This window comes from Colletotrichum costaricense (genome assembly GCF_030867565.1).
Source record: "Colletotrichum costaricense strain IMI 309622 chromosome Unknown Scaffold_7.1, whole genome shotgun sequence".
Lineage (NCBI taxonomy): Eukaryota > Fungi > Ascomycota > Sordariomycetes > Glomerellales > Glomerellaceae > Colletotrichum > Colletotrichum costaricense.
Window position 1 is genome coordinate 382,790 of NW_026848236.1, and position 18,192 is coordinate 400,981.

The following is an 18,192-nucleotide window of genomic DNA, read 5'->3' on the forward strand; positions in this document are numbered from 1 at the left end:
CTTCCTAGAGGCAGGGTGGCATTTACTTCCAGATGATAGGTATTCACGTTGTCAGTGCCTTGACACTTTCAAATGGAGGCCATGGACTGCATCTCAGTACGATCTCAGTATGCCATTATAGCCAAGGTCATTTGCAAACTACAAGCTGGACAACCCAGACAACAGCGTGGACCCTCAATTCCAGATTGCCTCACGGAAGAAAACTCGTTTCTAGTGGGGTAAATCAATTGATCCTTCGAAGATAGTCATTGTCCTCAAAGCGAACAGCCGAGACGGTCTCCTTCGTCCGACCCCTTGAGCCCCGGCTTTTCCCCCCGCCCCGTTCCCCGCCCCGGCCGGCCGGATCTCGGCACAGCCCATCGGCCAATCAAGCCGAAAACGGGCGGGGGCACCATCCGGGCCTTTCCCGGATCTGACTGCGTGCAGATTAGTCCAACATGAGGCACCTTAGTCCTGCATGCAAAGGGGTCCGTTAACTCGGGCGCTATCTTTAAAGTGCTGCCTACGAGATTCTGATTGTGTCACTACCTTGATAATACTGGATGCCTAGCGCTTTGTGGTGTTTGGAATTTGCATTCCACTGCAAATTCGTCCAATCTCTGGTAAACATCACAACGGCACCGGTGGTCTGCCGAAGGCATCCACGAACACTTTCTCTGTCAGATCTCTCTTGAATCCAACAGTCCCATCGCTGAAGATAGCTAACCGGCAAACGACCCGCCTACCCCTCGCATATCATCCCTGCACCAACAAGATCGCAAAAGTTGAAACCAACGAGTGAGTGATTCCCCGCCAAACCAGCAAAACCGCTGCCTAAACGCCACAGACTCAAAAGATCACGATATCCCGCTCTTGGCATCAAATTCCTACACCTCAAGCTTCAGCAACTCCCTCGACCTCCACTTCCCAATTCAACCCTGCTCCCATCTCACTTCATCACCACCATGGCCCCCTCCCCTCCCCGCAACCCCCCACAACCACCCCCCATCTTCACAACCTCCCCCTCCCAAATCCTAACCACAATCACCACCCTCATCTCAACCCACCGCGCAGCCCAATCCTCCATCCCATCAACAATCTCAACCCGCGACGCAACCTACGCAAACACCCTCCTCCCGCTAGCTCACGCCGAAAACGCCCTCTACTCCGCATCCTCCCTCCTCCTCTTCCACAACGCAGTCTCCCCAGACCAAGAGACCCGCTCCGCCTCCTCTCAAGCTCGGTCCCTCCTCCGCGACGCAGAACTCGAAGGCGCCAACAACGAAGCGCTCTTCAAGCTCGTCGACGCAGTCTACAACGATGCCGCGGAAACGCGCTACCTAAACCCGGAAGCCAGGAACTATCTCCACAAGAAACATGGCGAATTCGTCAAGAACGGCCTGCGTATCCCCGCTGGATCAGAACGGGACCGCTTCCGCACAATCCGCGCCGAAATCGTGTCCCTCACGGCTGAATTCGCAAAGAACCTTGCCGAGGCGGATGTCTCGGTATGGTTCACCCCGAAGGAACTAGACGGCTTTCCGCCCGACGCGCTCGCGCGTCTCGAAGAAGGGGACGACGAAAGCCCCGAGACGGCAGGGAAACTCCGGATCAAAATCCCCCTTCACCTCTCTCACCTCCTTCGCACCGCCCACCGGCCCAACACACGCCGCCGCGCCCGGTTGGCATACGACACCCGCTGCCGCGAAAACATCGCCATCTTCCGGCGCGTCGTCCTCCTACGCCACGAGGCTGCCCGTTTGCTGGGGTACCCCGATCACGCGACCCTCAGCACGGAAGAAAAGATGGCTGGGTCCCCGGCTCACGTCACGTCCTTCCTCTCCTCTCTCCGAGAGAAGTTAGTCCAGGGCGGACAAGTGGAAAAGGAACACCTCCTGAAGCTCAAGAGGCATGATGTCGAGGAGGGGAGGGGCGAGATTTATGATGGGAAATTGTATACGTGGGACACGGCGTACTACACGAATCAGTTGCTTAAGGAGGGGTATGCAGTTGATCAGGAGCGTATTTCAGAGTACTTCCCGTTAGAGCAAACTGTGGAGGGCATGCTGGGTATCTTTAAGAGGTTGTTTGGGATGGAGTTTTTCGAAATTGCTGGCAGAGAGGCGAGGGATGCCTTGTCGAGCACAGAGAAGGGGGAGGATATCGTCTGGCATGAAGATGTGCGGCTATTCTCCGCGTGGGACTCTGCTGATGAAGGGAGCGGGTTTCTGGGGTATCTTTACCTTGACCTCTATCATCGAGATGGGAAGTACGGGAACCCTGCCAACTTCAGTCTCGTACCCGTAAGTCCTCTCCTTTCCCCACCCCACAGAGATCATCACCACATTTCTCTCTCTTTCTCTACTACGTCTACCCAAGACTAACGATCTCCCAGGGCTTCACAAACCCAGACCAAACCCGCACATACCCCTCCACAGCCCTCCTCTGCTCCTTCCCCCCTCCCTCCTCTCCATCCTCCCCAACCCTCCTCCGCCACGCCGACGTCGTAACCCTCTTCCACGAACTAGGCCACGCAATCCACGACCTCGTCTCCCGCACCTCCTTCGCGCGCTTCCACGGGCCCATGGGCACCGTAGTCGACTTCGGCGAGGCGCCCTCTCAAATGCTCGAGAACTGGTGCTGGAGCGCGGAGCAGCTACGCGGGCTGGGCCGACATTACTCGTATCTATCTGAGGAGTGTCTGCTGGACTGGCAGGAGAAGCAGGTTATCAGGGGAGTGCAAGGAGAAGCAGGGGAGGGATTGACCCAGCCGCCGGAACGAATCCCAGAGTCCGTCGTTGAGGGCCTCGTTGCCGCGAAGCACGTCGGCCAGGGGCTGGGAACGCTGCAGCAGCTTTTTATTAGCGTTTTCGATATGGCGGTGCATCAGCTGCCCGCGTCGACCATCACGCGGGAGGATCCAACTGCCAACGCTGCCGCCGGTGCCGTCGAGGGAGAAGCCGCCGTGGACTTTACGACGCTATGGAACAGCCTCCGACGGGAGATCGTCCCGACGGACGATCCGCCTCTCCTGCCAGGCGACGATGCCAACTGGGGACACGGGTATACTAACATCGGACACCTGATGGACGAGTACGATGCCGGGTTCTACGGGTACTTTTTGTGAGTCTACACTTTCTCTTCCCCCTCTTTTCCCGGTCTTGGGTGACTTCCTCCCGTTGGCTCAGGTGGCCATGAAAGAAAGTCTTCACTAACCGAACTTGTGTTTGCGACGAGCAGCTCAAAAGTCTACGCGCAAGATATTTTCTCAACCATTTTCGAGGCGGACCCCATGAGCGGGGAAGCAGGGCGCAAGTATAGGTACGGCGTGCTGGAGAAGGGGGGCGGCCAGCCCGAGATGACGACCTTGTTGGAGTTTCTTGGTCGTGAGGTCCGTATGGAGCCATTTTATGAAGAATTGGGATTATCGGCGTAGATTTGCCCATTCTCATCCGAGGAAGTGATGGTTCTATCATATTGCGAACATTGTAGGTGGTTGCTAGGAAACCATTACTATATACCGGCGACAAGAGCACAAGAAAGAAAAGAATTGGAAACTAGATTGTGGCCTTCCGATACTCCGAATGTGCCACAGTGTTGGCGCCGAAGAACTAAGCACTTCATTAACCCAAAAATAGGATCGACCCAGAATTGCGACTCCTCAGAGTGCCTTGTCTGGACAGGATTCGCTGGCGATTCCAATTCCATTTCCAAGGACTGTTTTCCCGTCTGGGACGACATACGAAGCCTAAGATTCTCTCCCGGTATAGTCACACGTTTTCCGGAGCCGGTGCGGGGCACCCCACTCTCGCCGAAGCGGTCCCGCGTCATCTTCGGCATCGGGACACTATCGGACTTGATGCCATCCTCTTCACAAATCACGTAAACCACGTCGACTAATGCCGATGGATCAACAGGACGAAGCCAGTGTCACTGCCAGCAATACACAGCAGCGGTACAGCTAGGGCGAGACCATTTGATTCGTCCTCGTTGGACAGTGTAGGTCCCAATGACTGTGGTGTTGGAATATGCCGATGAACGCAAGCTTCACATCCGAACCCCCTCCGGATCTCGCGTCCAGTCACAATGGTGATACTGCACAGTGATGCTGTTATCTTGCCTTCCCCGCATGCAAGTCGCAATGGCGCGAGCCAAAGGATGAATGGCTTCAGTAATCGCCATATCACGTCGATTGACGCGATTGACTCTTAGAATACCAGACTCGGTACACATCATATTAAAGCAGGCCCAATGAACCAGCCATGATACGCGACGGATCAAACATTTGATGGAACTTCTCGATTTGATTACCCAGAAGCAAGAAAGAAAAAAGAACCATCACTTACAATGTCTACAACCACTGCAACCGAAACTCACGCTGAGACGGCGCCCGTCAAGCTGACCTTGGCATACGATGATAAGATCCACGATCAGGTATGCCATTAATACATCACTTGATTTGTATCAAGGTAAAAAGATTGAGAATGACATTAGTACAAATACGCCCAATACTTGCCGGTGTACGACGAAAAGACATCCTTTCCCCCGCTACAGCCATTCGAGTTCAACGACCGCGGTCTCGTCGCGAACAAGGAGAAGCTAAATCTCCTTCCGAGGGACAACAAAGAGATCAAGGCCACGAAGCTGACACCAGTCATTGGCACCGAGATTCGAGGCTTGCAACTATCTCAGCTGAACGACAGACAGAGAGACGAGCTTGCACTTCTCATCGCGGAGCGCGGCGTCGTCGTGTTCCGAGACCAAGACTTCAAGGACATCAGCATCGAGAAGCAAAAGAAATTCGGGAAATACTTTGGTCCTCTCCACATCCACGTTCGTGGCCATTTCACACTGCCATTTCGGCAAAGAGTTTGCTGACAAGTTTCCAGCCCGTCGGCGCGCATGTCAAGGACCATCTCGAGCTGCACAACATCTACCTGGGTCCGGACAATGAGTATCGCAACCGAAGCAAGAGCAACAAACTCTCGACCATCGGGTACCACTCAGACGTGTCGTATGAGCACCAATCACCGGGCGTCACGATCCTTACACTTCTCTCTGTACCTGAGACGGGCGGCGACACGGCGTGGGTTTCTCAGACGGCGGCGTATGCGCGATTGTCGAGGCCGATACAAGCTCTTCTCGAGGGGTTGAGAGCAGAACACAGCGGCTTTCCCCAAGCCGACAACGGTCGTCGAGACGGCAAATTTGTGCGGAGGGAGCCGGTCAAGTCGGAGCATCCCATTGTTCGGATTCATCCCGTATGTAATGTCGCCATGACTTGTAGCTCGCGATTAAGTCCGTCCCGCTAATGTCTTCCGTGTCGCAGGCAACTGGCCAAAAGGCGCTATTCATCAATCCAGGCTTCACAAAGAGGATTGTCGGCCTTCGAGATGAGGAATCAGATGCGCTGCTGAAGCTCCTGTTCAAGGTTTGTGATACCAGCATTCGGGTTTCTGAACCCTATTGACAAAAAGAAACAGCATATCAACAACGGCCAGGACTTCCAAGTCCGCGTCAAGTGGGAAGAGGGAACTGTCGCTCTCTGGGATAACAGAGTGACGGCGCACACTGCCATCTCGGACTACAACGTCCACAACCCACAGGAAGGGCTGCGACACGGCTTTCGGATCACCACTTTGGCTGATAAGCCGACGGGGGTCAATGGCTTCGAGTCCACGTGGTAGGTCGCATAACAGCATTCGGTCCGTTCAGCTCTGATCACGTAACGCTTGGGTCTGCAATGTGGACGCGTCTGAAGGTGCCGATGTGCTATGTCGGCGACATCGAAATTTTATCGGGGATCGTCGGGACTGGTCGGGACCGCAGGGAGAGCCATGTGAGCTCGGAAGTTGAAACGGGAAGAATGATTATTGCGGGAGGGAGCACGGCAGGCCCAGCGTTCCCGCGAGCACAACCAAGGACGCCCTGGCAGTTCAGTGACAGAGTAATGCCGGGGGGGTTTACGGAGAAGCCGGAACCGTGCAGACCATCGTGAGGTGCAATAATAGATCCGTATAATAGGTGCGCATAGCAATGCAGAGAGATACCGCAGTGCGACCGAGAAAAGTGGACGGCGCCGATTATCAAAAAATGTGTGTATGGCTGTAACAGTCGGATGGATCGTAATGGAGATGAACTGGCGCAACTGAACGGCGAATGTTGGGGCTAGGCACGTGGTTGATCCGACAATCAGTCACTTAGGGCGGAGGGATCGTCCCCTGATGGGCGACTTTTGATTCCCAATCGAGATCTAGTTTTTTTCTCGTACAGGCTGGAAAGCTGTTTGTTCTCTGGAAAGAAGTGACGCGTGATAACAGTGGAGATTGGGTATCGTCGATATGTCGCGAAGTTAACAGTACTGGGAAGTATGGTCCGTGGTGGTTCTGGTGAGTGCGTGACTGACGAAAATAACTGTGGAGACGAATAAGCCGAGGCACGATACTTGTCTTCTTAGGAATCGCCGAACCCCATGAGAGCCTCATGACCTCGTCTTACGACCCCTCTTACGAGACCGGAGAAATCAAAGAAAAGTCGAGACTCGGACAGGTGTACGGGGGAAGACGGGGCTCGATGGTGATGTGGTTGGCCGTTGGGGGCGACGGCGTTGTGGCGGAGGCCGAAACAATGGGGACGGTGCGAGGCCCCTTTGATTCGCATCTCGTTCCCCGGAAGGGGCCCCAAATGATCCATTGAAGAGAGAAAAGAACACCACAGATCTGGGAGCCCCGAGGGGAAGATGGCGTAGGTTGCGTGGTTCGGGTGGGTGGGATGGAGGATGGGGAGAATAGGCGTCGGTTCTCCCTCGGACGGCGACCGACAGACCGGTTAGACCTGTAGAATAAGGCAAGAGACTCTGAGTTTTCTGGAGCTGGGGAAAGAAAAGAGAGACCGTGACACGCTGCGCACGCAGCAGAAAGGGCAAAAGACTGGAGATTTCTGGAGAATATTTGGGGCTTTGCTGGAGACTCTGGAGACATCTGGAGGTTGAGGGGAGAAAAGGGCCGAAAGAGAGCAACGACGGCTCTGAAGAACGGAAAGCCGGAGGTGGGCCGTGAAGGTGTCGCGGCGATATCTTTTTCCAACATCTCGGGGTTCCTTCCATTCTCTTTTTTCTCTCTTTCCGTGTGTTTTCAATAACGACGTCATCTGATGTTTGGTGCTGGCGGGGCTGGATTGAATTGATACGTACTGGTTTTCACGAGGAAGGAACTTAGAAGGATGTGAGGCAGGGGTTCGGGATTGAGGCAAGTGCTGTGGTTCAATCAAGATTTCTTGGGCCCCCGTTCGGCAGAGCTTGTTTGGCTGTGTCTCTCATCATCCAAGACTGTTACCGAGACTTGAGGAAGCGGCTCTCCTGCCCTTCCATGGCTTCCATTTGTGCCTTCACTTGGCGAGCAGTAATTACGCAGTAAACCATTTCGGGTTCGAGTTGCCAGGGAAAGAAGGGCCAAAGGGACCATGTGCATTCGGCAAGAAGGTAGCGATCGGGACCTGCCTTGAGAACCTGCCTGGGATGACTGGCCCCTTGGCACGAGATCCGATCCACCCGGTCGGGAAGCAGCTTGGCGATGATTGGCAACGCGACTGCATTTCGTGTCGTCCCGCTTGTCATTGTGCCTTCTCACTGGTGCGCAGTTGGCAGTGACGTGGGCAGCAATTCCGGCAGCGCCTGCCGTCCCTCTGCCGCGGCACCATTCCTTCGTCTGTCCAGGGACTCACCTAATGTATCTTTCCACACAAGATTCGCTGGCCGGATACATTCCGTATCATATCACGATGGCCTCATTTCATCGCCCCTCTTTCTACTTGTGTACTGTGTACCTCAATTGGATGAGAAGGAACATTCGGACAGAAGAGAAGAGTCACGTGTATTGCGTGTTGTGAGTCGCTCACCTCACCACGACATTTCACCAAGCTCCATATCAAAGAAGTCTGTCGTTAACCATATGTTCATCCGCAGTTTAACAAACACAAAGTTGCTCACTTCTCAAATCCCAAGTCTGCAATCCGAATATGCCGTGAAAGAATCTCCAGAGAACTTGACCACCTGCTCGTGTAGTGTACCCCGGCCCCGGTTCCTCCGGCACACCCTGCACCTTACTTACCTTCCCTTAGTGTACCGGTACCTATACTTGTACAAAAACGGCTTTCTTTGGTACCGCGCACCAAGTTAATGCGCAAAAGATACTTTGCATTGTAAAACGGCCTTGAGCGGATCCGGCATCTTTACATCATCTCACGCCCCCCTGGGTTTCCCACAAAACGCACCTCGCCCACCAACGTCATCCAGCCGTTGCTCAATCTCACGATTTTCTTCCACGCCGTGCCAGGGAACAATCGACAGACCATGTCATCCCCGGCCAACGCTGTAAGTTTTTTCTGCCTGGTCTGTTTCCACAATTCCCAAGAATCCCATGATTCTCATCCCCAGAGCTGCATTGGTAATCTGGTGTACACTGACACTACACAGAAGTATTGGACCAGGCCTCCGTAGTTCGCGCCCACACACCCAATGACATCCGCCAAATCTGCATCTTCGTCCCCTCGGCTTCCTTCTCGTCTCTGAAGTCTCTTCTCTCTGCCTGACACCAGAAAAAGATGGGGAACGGGCCGATTCCTTCAACCTGGAGACCCCGGGCCCCGGACGGCAAGACTTCGGTGGCATACGGTGGCACCGCCGTCCATCCCAAGTCATCGGGCACTCTCTCTGGAGTGTAGTCTCCCTCGCACATTGACTGACTCCAAGGCCTCGGTCCTCTCTTGACGTCACGCCCCTAGCCGACTGAGACTGGACGCCCCCAACTCTGCCCACCCATTCAGCAGCATAAGCGTACTGCGCTTGCGAGCGGCTCTCAATCCTCGTCTCGTCTGTCGATCGACGAAACATCCATATAATACTGCCCGCCATGTCCTCCTCACACACGCTTCTTTCTGTCTCGGACGAACCATCATTGGCACATCTCTCCATCACTTCACCAAACATCACTACCAACAACACCACACAAATCGTCGCCCAACATGGGGTTCTCGACGATTGAGTTCGACAAATACAATCCTGCCTCTGAGAAGGCAAGCGATGCCCGTCAGGACCTCGCCCATCTCGACTACTCCCCGCTGAAGCGTATTTCGGGGCGATCATGGGCCATGGGTATCCTCATCTCCATGGGTGGCATGGTCTTTGGCTATGACACGGGTCAGATCTCCGGATTCCTGGAGATGCCCGACTTCCTCGACCGGTTCGGCGAGCACAAGGCCGACGGCTCCATCAAGTTCAGCAACGTCCGCTCCGGTCTGATCGTCGGTCTCCTCTCCATCGGTACCCTCATCGGTGCCTTGTGCGCCGCCCCCATCGCCGACAAGTTTGGTCGCCGGTACTCCATTTCCTTCTGGTGCCTCATCACTTCCATCGGTTTCGTCATTCAAATTGCCGCTGAAAGAGCATGGGAACAAATCATGGTTGGCCGCTTGGTCGCTGGCTTCGGTGTCGGTGCTCTCAGTCTCATTGTTCCCATGTTCCAGGCCGAGACTGCACCGCCATGGATCCGCGGTGCTCTCGTTTGTGCCTACCAGCTTTTTATCACCCTCGGCATTTTCCTCGCCGCGTGCTTGTAAGTGCATAGCCAACGCAGCATTCCTAAGAGAGACAACTAACAGAGATATAGTAACTACGGCACTGTCACGCATCTCGAAAATAGTTCAGGCTCTTGGCGTATCGTCATTGGTCTTGGTTGGCTCTGGACCATCATCCTCGGCGTTGGCATTCTTGCCTTCCCCGAAACTCCCCGTTATGACTACCGCATGGGCAACATTGAGCGTGCCAAGAACACCCTTTGCCGAGTTTACGGCGCTCCCGAGAACCACTATAGCATTCACATCCAACTCGAGGAGATTGAGAGCAAGCTCCGGGCCGAATCGCAGATCAAGGGCAATGCCGTCCAGGAGTTCTCTGGCATGTTCAAGGCCCCGAAAATGGCCCAGCGTATTGCCTTGGGTTGCGGACTGCAAATGCTCCAGCAACTCACCGGTGCCAATTACTTCTTTTACTACGGTGAGTCCTCTTATCCCATGTCGTTTCCCTGAATTATGGAGTCTAATTTGCCTCCAGGAACCACCATCTTTTCGTCTGTCAACATCAACTCCTTCATCACCCAGATCATCCTGAATGCTATCAACTTTGGAACCACCTTTATCGGTCTTTACATTGTTGAACACTATGGCAGACGCAAGTCGCTTATGGTTGGCTCCGGCTGGATGTTTATCTGCTTCTTGATCTTTGCCTCCGTCGGTCACTTCAGCTTGGATCGCGAGAACCCTCAAAATACTGTCGGCCCCGGCATCGTGCTCATCGTTTTCGCTTCTCTCTTCATTCTGGGGTTTGCTACCACCTGGGGACCTATGGTAAGTCATCAAGCGTCCGCACCATTCTCTCCTCAATCGCGTGCTAACTTCTTCAAGATCTGGACCATCCAAGCCGAACTCTTCCCCTCGAGATACCGCGCCAAGGCCATGTCCCTCTCCACCGCCAGCAACTGGATCTGGAACTTCTTCATCGGCTTCTTTTCTCCCTTTATTACTGGCGCCATTGACTTCCGATACGGTTACGTCTTTGCCGGATGCAACCTGGTTGCTGGCTTCGTTGTCTACTTCTTCGTCATCGAGGGTCAGGGACGCACTTTGGAGGAAATTGACACCATGTACTTGGAGGGCGTCAAGCCGTGGAAGAGCACCCAATGGGTACCTCCCTCTGCTGAGGAGATGCACCGCATCCGCCAGAAGGCTGGAACAGACCTTGATGCCAGCGTCAGCGACGGTGGCGTGCACAGTGAGAAGGGAGAAGGCCTGCAGCCCAAGAGCGCCGTCGACGGGACCTCTCACCAGGAGAGAGTCTAATGCGTGAAGGAATATGATTCCCAACCAAGTCAATCATGATACAGCTACAACATGGTTGGCGAACATGAGGGGTCGTCGGATCTAACCTTTACATCTAATGAATTTGCATGGCACGGCGTTGAGGCATCGGAAGCGGAAAATACCGCCCACATTATGTTATTTACTGCAATATACCAGAATCGATTCAATATAACCAAGAACATCTTAATTGCATGTCCCAAACTCTAACGTGACTTTCATAGTCCAAAGATAACGCCTCACCGCCAAGCATTGCAAATGCCCATCACACACTATGGCTCGTTCACACGGCAAACTGAACCCGCTTCCAACGTCACCATGCTCCAAACATTTGAATCCTTCTGGACTGGCATGCTCCCCCGCGACAAATCCTACCTGCGGGGTCTAATGCACACCCAACCAGTGCCCGTCATTGGAGCCAACACACCAAACCACGCACCACACACACCTGTCGAGCGAGATCCGACCGAACGGCTCTTTATCACTGATCGACAATGGAACATGCATGTATGCTGTGGAGATGAATCATGGATATTTCATAAACTACTCCAAGTCACCGCCGCAATCCGATTTTCTTCGTACTGCGTACACGGCGTCTGGGACATCTCGGTCAGAGTCTCGGCGTCAATTAGATCTCGCAGCGGGAGAATCTCGATCGCCTCTACCCTGACTGACTCCAACTTCACCCTCCCGCAAGACCTACCTGGCGGTACGCAAGGCACTCGCAACCGCAACGAGGGACGCGGCGCAACATCCGGTATGAATTAGAGGGTAATTGCGAACTAAAAAACCCTCGACCCCAAAGTATCCAATTCGGAACTGCCTATTCGCAAGGAAAGCAAGACGTTAGCGCCCCTGGACAGGGACCGACGATCCGCGGGGTTGAGGAACGCACACCGCTTTACCGTCCCTCGATACCACTCACTCACCGACACGGTCAAGCACAGCCGCATATGAAAGTTTCCACGTCGCAGCAATTGGCAGGCTCACGTCTCTCTTGAAGAAAGAAACTATAAAAACGGACCCGACTCATTCGACTCGAATTAAGAAACCCGCGTAAGGCAGGGAAGAGTCCTATCATTGCGTAATGTGGAAGAGAAAGGGAGGGAGCAAACGGGCTCCTCCTCCTCCGGAAGACGGCCAAGGCTCCACATCCGCTTCCGCATCCGGAATCGCCGCAACCCCGGGATCCGCTCTACACGCCGCCTCGGCCCCTCCCTTGTCCCACGGTACCGCGCTCTCCGATCCGGATCTTTCCGTCCCAGCCGGCATCGCCATGGGTATCAATTTTGCACTCCCGCCTGAAACCCCGATTCCATCATCCTTCCCGACCCAAGACGCATGTCTAGCGCACCTTCGCCTCTTAACAGCCTTCAACCGCCTCAAGACGGAAACAGGGTACCGCGATGGTCTATGGGATATTTGGGATGCGCGGGCCGGTACCACCATTACTCCCATGAAATTCACCGAAACACGGAATGGCGATGGTGACAGCAACGGCACGAAGAGCGAAGAACACAACCACAAGACCACCAAGAGAGCACCAATGGATCCGGACACTGGAATCAAACCTGAACTCGACCTGGATATCTTGATCAGACTCCGCGAAAAGAGGTGGGCAATCTGCCTCGGCCGCGCGGTAGACCGCTACGCAGCATGGTGGCGGAGTTTCGGCCCAGACATGCTCCTCGAGAGCGACATGCTCGTCATCGGGTCCAAACCTAGTCAGTCGTTATCCTTGTCTAACGGAGGAGATCCAGCCGAGTGTCAAAACAAGGGCCAAGGCGAAGCCGAGCATGAGACTGGGGAGAGTAGACAGCATCGGAGCCGGGCCCGGTATGAAGGGTTCCCCGAGTCGAAACCGATGGTTTGGCGCGAGGAGATGCTGCCACCTCTAGATGTGCTACTCGTCTGGCACGCGCATATGCTCAACCCGAGACTCTACCTTGAGGTCAATAGACCCCCTTGTTGCTATCGCAATCGTCGTCCAAATACTGACATTCTCAAAGGACTGCCTCCGCTACGGTCACAGCTCCCTCTGGGCAGCAGGAATCCCCTGGTCCATTGTCAACGCTGCCATCATCAGCCCAAGTTTTGAATACGTCGTCTCGGACGCGTGCAAAGCACATTGGGAAGCGGACACGAACCTCGCCTGGTACAACGAAGACGATCCTGACGCCAAAGATGTACCGTGCCCTGCGTGTTCTACCTTGGCTTCCATCCCGTGGACGACGTGTGGAGTGTCGCGGAGCGATTCGAGTGCAAAGTGAGTTTTGTCCCTTTCAGCAGTCCACTCCAGACTTTTCTACCTAGTAGCTCTAGCATCCAGCTATTATGGAAGCCATATATCTGACAATACTTCCAAAGAAAACTCGACATCGTAGGCCAAGGCCTCGCCGACGGGCGACTAGCCCACGCATGCCCCTCGTGCGGACTCATGATGACCCACGAATCTCTCCGGGCAGCAAAACTTCGCGACGACATCCAGGCTTCGGTACAATCCAACCATGCCATGCCGGGAACAACCCTCGACCTCGATACAGGTCTACCCAACCCTTTACAATACGGCTCAGACGATATGTCAGGGGAATGCCCAGACCGGCTCTTCCCCACCCGCCTGGCCCGTCGCGGGCTCTCGGAACACATCCTCGAGATGTTCAAGCCCAGAAACAAAACTGCCCCGAGCATTATGGCCGTGCGAGATGCCATGGAAGAGAGCTTTACAGGTAAATTTGCAGATCCCAAGAACTTACGTGAGGTGATGAGCCGGCCCGGCCAAGAAAATGTGACGGCCTTCCGTCTGAGTCTAGACGCAAAACGGCAGACGAGAAAGATGATGTCGCGTTACTGGGAGAACTCGTCGCCTTTCTCCATTGACCTCGTAGGATGTGTGATGCGCCAAGCAACCTTTACTGAAAAGATGTGCAAGGTGAGGGCTTCCTCTCTTCACATACTGAGCTGGCCAGGTGACTGATCTTGGCAGCTCAACTGGTTGCACTTTCCTACAGCGCGGGATATCATGGGAAAACTTTTAGAAAAGTACGCCCGATTCGTCGAGATCATCGCTATTGCCTCGTCCACAGAGGACAAAGTTGCCGTCCCGACACTTGACGTCGACCTCGCGTGGCACACGCACCAGCTCTCTCCCCAGTCCTATTTTGTCTTCACACTCGCAAAGACGGGGGCCTTTGTAGATCACAATGACAAAGTTGACGAGGATCGACTAAGCACAGCCTTTGAGTGGACAAGTAAGACATACCAGGAAAAGTACGGCGAGATCTACTCGGAGTGCAAATGCTGGTACTGCGAAAGTGAGTGTCCCTATCAGTACCACCACCCCAGAGCACTGTCATCTTGATCTCTCCAGCCCGAGGGGGAAGTCGTGATATCGCATGTTCTCGCTGCTCGGCGCACTCCGATGGTGATAGCTACAATGAAATTGGCCGTGATTACTGACTGCAGATGTGTTATCTGTAGCCGTCAGGGTGATGGCCTTGCCCACGACCAAGATGTTCGGAATAGGCAAGGAGGAAAAGCGTAAGGCATCTTGCAACCACTACAATTCCCCGCGCCCCCATGTGTGCCTGTGTTACTTTTAGAGTCAGCCACACTTACTGACCAAACCCCTGCTGAGCGTACATGTACCTTAGTTCTCGAAGCATGGCATGCAGCCTCCAAGGCCAACAATATGCCCATGCCGCCAGCCGCCGAGTCTGCGCATATCTCGTCGCATCCGGCGGTGCACACCAACGAGACGACAGCGCAGCGGACAGCGACACGTCCATTGCGTTCTGGGTTCAGGAATAGACTGGAAGAAGCGCATTCCAAGGCGCGCAAGAGGGCAAGCGAGACTTTCAAGGTGGACTCTGGCAAGCGCATGGGACCTCGCGGTGAAGATAAGACGTCATTCTGGGGGAAAGATATCGCCGTGGACGGACCTTGGGCATCGGTCGTGGCCGCCGTGACGACGAGCACCCTGTATCACGCTGGGCCAGGCTTCGCGAACATGGGCCCCGGAGCTGTAGGCAGCTGCGCAACGGGAACGTGTGGAGGAGCTACTGGCTGCGGCTCCGAGCTGCTGGGCATGTGCTCGGCAGGGTGTGTCGGGGTGAGTGGTCCTTCTTCGTTTGGTCAAGCTTATTACGTTCCGCGGGATATCTCCCTCCCCTGCAATCTTCTTATCGCTGCCGAGGCTTGAAGCTGCCCTGAATCTTGACTGATATCCAAGTGACGGCGACAGAGTGCCTGGTTTGGCGGAAAGGCCGGATGTACAGGTATGGGTGACGGCGGATTTGACTTCTGAGAGACAATCAAACAGTCAGGTTGTCGATAAGACACAGAGGCTAGGCGGGGGATAGCAGTCGGCCGAGATATTCTCCATGATAAAGAATGGCGTGTGTGTGAAGTTGCAACTCGGTGCCGCTTAAGCTTATTCAGATGCAAGGTCCGATCGGAGGTCGGGATGTGGGCTCTTTTGCGTCTTGCCATCCTGGGGAGGTCCGCCTCGCACGAGTAATGGGATTCTGAGAACGCCAGCCTATGGGGACGGGCAACGCTACTTCGAGGTATGGCGGGAAACTATGTTTAATGGCCAAGCAGCGAATCCGAGCCCATGTTGTACACCGCTTTGGGATGACGATCGCTATCAGCGCTTGCGCAGGCCTGCTTGGCTGTCGTAAATGTAGTCCAACCAGCGGTCGAGATGGCTTCTCCAGGTTTGCGGCGTTGCGGTGTCGAGTGGTGATCCGGATCTACCCTCCCGTCGACCTGCCTCTATTCGTCTGGCGTGAGACATTAGGCTTCGTTGTTTATGTGCTGCACGTCTGTGAGCCTGCAGCCCGTGGGTTGCCTCGTTTCGATTCTCGAGACCCTGAGAGGTTGCTATCACGAGCGTCACCTCCAAGGGCAGGCTTCCTCATGAAGTCTTGACCACGCATCATCGGCAGCTGGCCCCCAAACAGGAAGGTTCGTGAAAGACCCCGTGCGCTACTGTTGAAGGAGCCGGGACATGGAGGGGTTGACGTGCAGCGGACAGGACCAAGATGGAAGACAGATTGACAGAACGACCAGGATTTCGCAGCCAAGCCATGTCGCTTTTCGCAGGTGATTGACAGGGACCGATAAGATAACGTGCCGGTGCCGGGAGACGTGAGTGGCTGGTCCTCGACTCTCGTGAGCTTGGCGTTAAGGTTGGGAAACTTGGGATGGACCAGGCTTAAGGTTGACGAGAGAGCGGGAGCCGTAGCGCGCCGTGCATCGGCACTCAGAGACCGGGAAGTTGACCAAACGTCTAGATTACCCCGCCAATAACACGAGAGATAAAGGCACACGGAGCTGTCAGCTCGCCCACAGAACCCTGTGGTCCCCCCTGCGAAAGCCCTATGAGACGGTCGCTTTGGGTCGTACTGTGGCCGGACAGAGTGCCCCTTTTCAGAACAGCGCGCCGTTTCATCGACTCAATGCCGCACCGTCGGCGGGTTCCTGGAGGGTCAGGCTGGAGATTAAGACATCAGGTAGACAATCGTGGGGTTGGACGACGTGGTGACTGGCTCGACGGAGCTGCAAACGACATGAAGGTGGGGTTCGACGTTGTACAAGCGAGGGAAACGCAGACTTGGGAACTCTCGCGACCCGCCGACGAGGAAGTCCTTTTGACGACAAACGAGATAAACCGCAAGGACGTCGACGGAAGATATAAATCACGGCAGATCTCCCGCTCTCAGTTTGTTGTTTCTGCTTCATCGTCAGTGCCAAGCCACCCGTTCACCACATCACTCCAGCCTCCATCCCAGTCCTGTCTTCTCACCCGGTCTCATCCATCCGCCCTTTCGCCACCGTCACCATGAAGGTCACTGCTGCTTTGTTTATGATCGCCGGCGCGGCCGTCGCCTCTCCCGTCCCGGCCCCGAACCCCGTCGCCGAGCCCCTGCCGATGCCCACTCCCGTAAGTCCGAATTCTGTTGTGACTGGCCGTTGCCGAAGCCGTTTCTGACATTTTGCATACAGCCTGGCATCCCCACCGCCGCTTCGGCTAAGACCCAGCTCGCTGCTCTGACCGTTGCCGCCTGGACCAACACCGGCACCTACGACCGTGACCTGTTCCCCACCTGGGACACCATCTCCGGCACCTGCAACACCCGCGAGACTGTACTCCAGCGTGATGGCACCAACGTCGTTGTCAACTCTGCCTGCTCCGCGACCAGCGGTACCTGGAAGAGCCCTTACGACGGTGCCACCTGGACCGCCGCTAGCGATGTTGACATTGACCACATGGTTCCCTTGAAGAACGCTTGGATCGTAAGTCTGCTCTGTGCGCAATGTTAGAATTAAAGGTGCATGCTAACATGGGACGACAGTCTGGTGCCGCATCGTGGACCACTGCCAAGCGTGAGTCGTTTGCCAACGATCTCACCCGCCCCCAGCTGTGGGCTGTCACGGATGAGGTCAACCAGTCCAAGAGCGACAAGAGCCCCGACTCGTGGAAGCCCCCTCTGACCAGCTTCTACTGCACCTACGCCCGCTCCTGGGTTGCGGTCAAGAGCTACTGGGCCCTCACCGTCACCTCTGCCGAGAAGACTGCCCTCACCTCTATGCTCAACACCTGCTAAGCGGAGCAAGTTTCGGATGATGTTGACGAGAGCGATTGGGTTTCTTTAGCATGTCGTGTCCAAGTGTTTCTGTTTCGGATCTGATCGTCAGCGACTAGGACACGATTGGGTGTTTTGTCTATACAATTTTCACTTCTTACCATTCCAAATTTTCTTCCCAAGGGGACCGCATGGATTCGAGACCGTCGGGAGGGCATGGACACACAGACACGCAGAGGATGTGCTGGAGGATGGTCGAGGGACAGGTCCGCTTGGCGCCAATTACGAGACGACTTATGATGGATTGACCAGATTGATGCAAGGGGCGACGGGACAAGTCCATTGTTGCAGAATGTGTTTTCTCAGGCCGTGCAAAGGGGGACAAAAGATGCAGGCTGCTCCGTGTTAGTTAGTCTTTAGTCCCGCTAGGACGGAACATCCAAAAGAAATGCAAAAAGCAGATTGAAAACTATGAATAAGGATGGACCAGAGAAGCCAAGTGAAGCATCCTTAGGGACTTTGATGCAATCGGTCGTTGTTCTACTCACTGGACGCCTGTAGCATATGCGCGAGGTAATTTTTATGGTACTCGAACGGACGCATCCTATTCCCAAGATACGAGACGGCCAACCATCTTGGCGCCTCGGCTGGCGTAGATGGGCCACAATCCCTTGAGATGCAGGGCTGTGTGGCTGCTTGCAAATGTGGCTAGTCG

The 18,192-nt window shown here is 54.8% G+C and overlaps 6 protein-coding genes across 6 annotated transcripts; 5 read left to right on the top strand and 1 right to left on the bottom strand.

Moving 5' to 3' along the window:
• Positions 1-827: 827 nt before the first annotated feature.
• CCOS01_07327 (metallopeptidase MepB) lies at positions 828-3,415 on the top strand (the record flags this gene model as incomplete). The annotated part of the gene is made up of 3 exons (XM_060455493.1): positions 828-2,282; positions 2,375-3,102; positions 3,220-3,415. Coding segments are annotated over 3 exons (2,379 nt in total), but the record flags the coding sequence as incomplete, so codon positions are not given.
• Positions 3,416-4,326: 911 nt separating this feature from the next.
• Positions 4,327-5,666, top strand: CCOS01_07328 (TfdA family Taurine catabolism dioxygenase TauD; the record flags this gene model as incomplete). The annotated part of the gene is made up of 5 exons (XM_060455494.1): positions 4,327-4,413; positions 4,474-4,812; positions 4,869-5,240; positions 5,309-5,410; positions 5,463-5,666. 5 exons carry the CDS (start codon positions 4,327-4,329, stop codon positions 5,664-5,666), a joined length of 1,104 nt encoding a protein of 367 aa, XP_060313386.1.
• Positions 5,667-8,332: 2,666 nt separating this feature from the next.
• Positions 8,333-8,869, bottom strand: CCOS01_07329 (uncharacterized protein; the record flags this gene model as incomplete). The annotated part of the gene is made up of 1 exon (XM_060455495.1): positions 8,333-8,869. One exon carries the CDS (start codon positions 8,867-8,869, stop codon positions 8,333-8,335), a length of 537 nt encoding a protein of 178 aa, XP_060313387.1.
• Positions 8,870-9,000: 131 nt separating this feature from the next.
• On the top strand, positions 9,001-10,872 carry CCOS01_07330 (uncharacterized protein; the record flags this gene model as incomplete). The annotated part of the gene is made up of 4 exons (XM_060455496.1): positions 9,001-9,590; positions 9,645-10,030; positions 10,088-10,380; positions 10,438-10,872. 4 exons carry the CDS (start codon positions 9,001-9,003, stop codon positions 10,870-10,872), a joined length of 1,704 nt encoding a protein of 567 aa, XP_060313388.1.
• A 1,105-nt stretch (positions 10,873-11,977) lies between these two features.
• Positions 11,978-15,193, top strand: CCOS01_07331 (uncharacterized protein; the record flags this gene model as incomplete). The annotated part of the gene is made up of 7 exons (XM_060455497.1): positions 11,978-12,841; positions 12,900-13,156; positions 13,258-13,819; positions 13,874-14,201; positions 14,368-14,427; positions 14,541-14,998; positions 15,131-15,193. The coding sequence occupies 7 exons, from the start codon at positions 11,978-11,980 to the stop codon at positions 15,191-15,193; spliced, it is 2,592 nt and encodes an 863-aa protein (XP_060313389.1).
• Positions 15,194-16,732: 1,539 nt separating this feature from the next.
• Positions 16,733-17,498, top strand: CCOS01_07332 (uncharacterized protein; the record flags this gene model as incomplete). Its single annotated transcript, XM_060455498.1, has 3 exons — positions 16,733-16,834; positions 16,897-17,187; positions 17,247-17,498. The coding sequence occupies 3 exons, from the start codon at positions 16,733-16,735 to the stop codon at positions 17,496-17,498; spliced, it is 645 nt and encodes a 214-aa protein (XP_060313390.1).
• Positions 17,499-18,192: the final 694 nt, after the last annotated feature.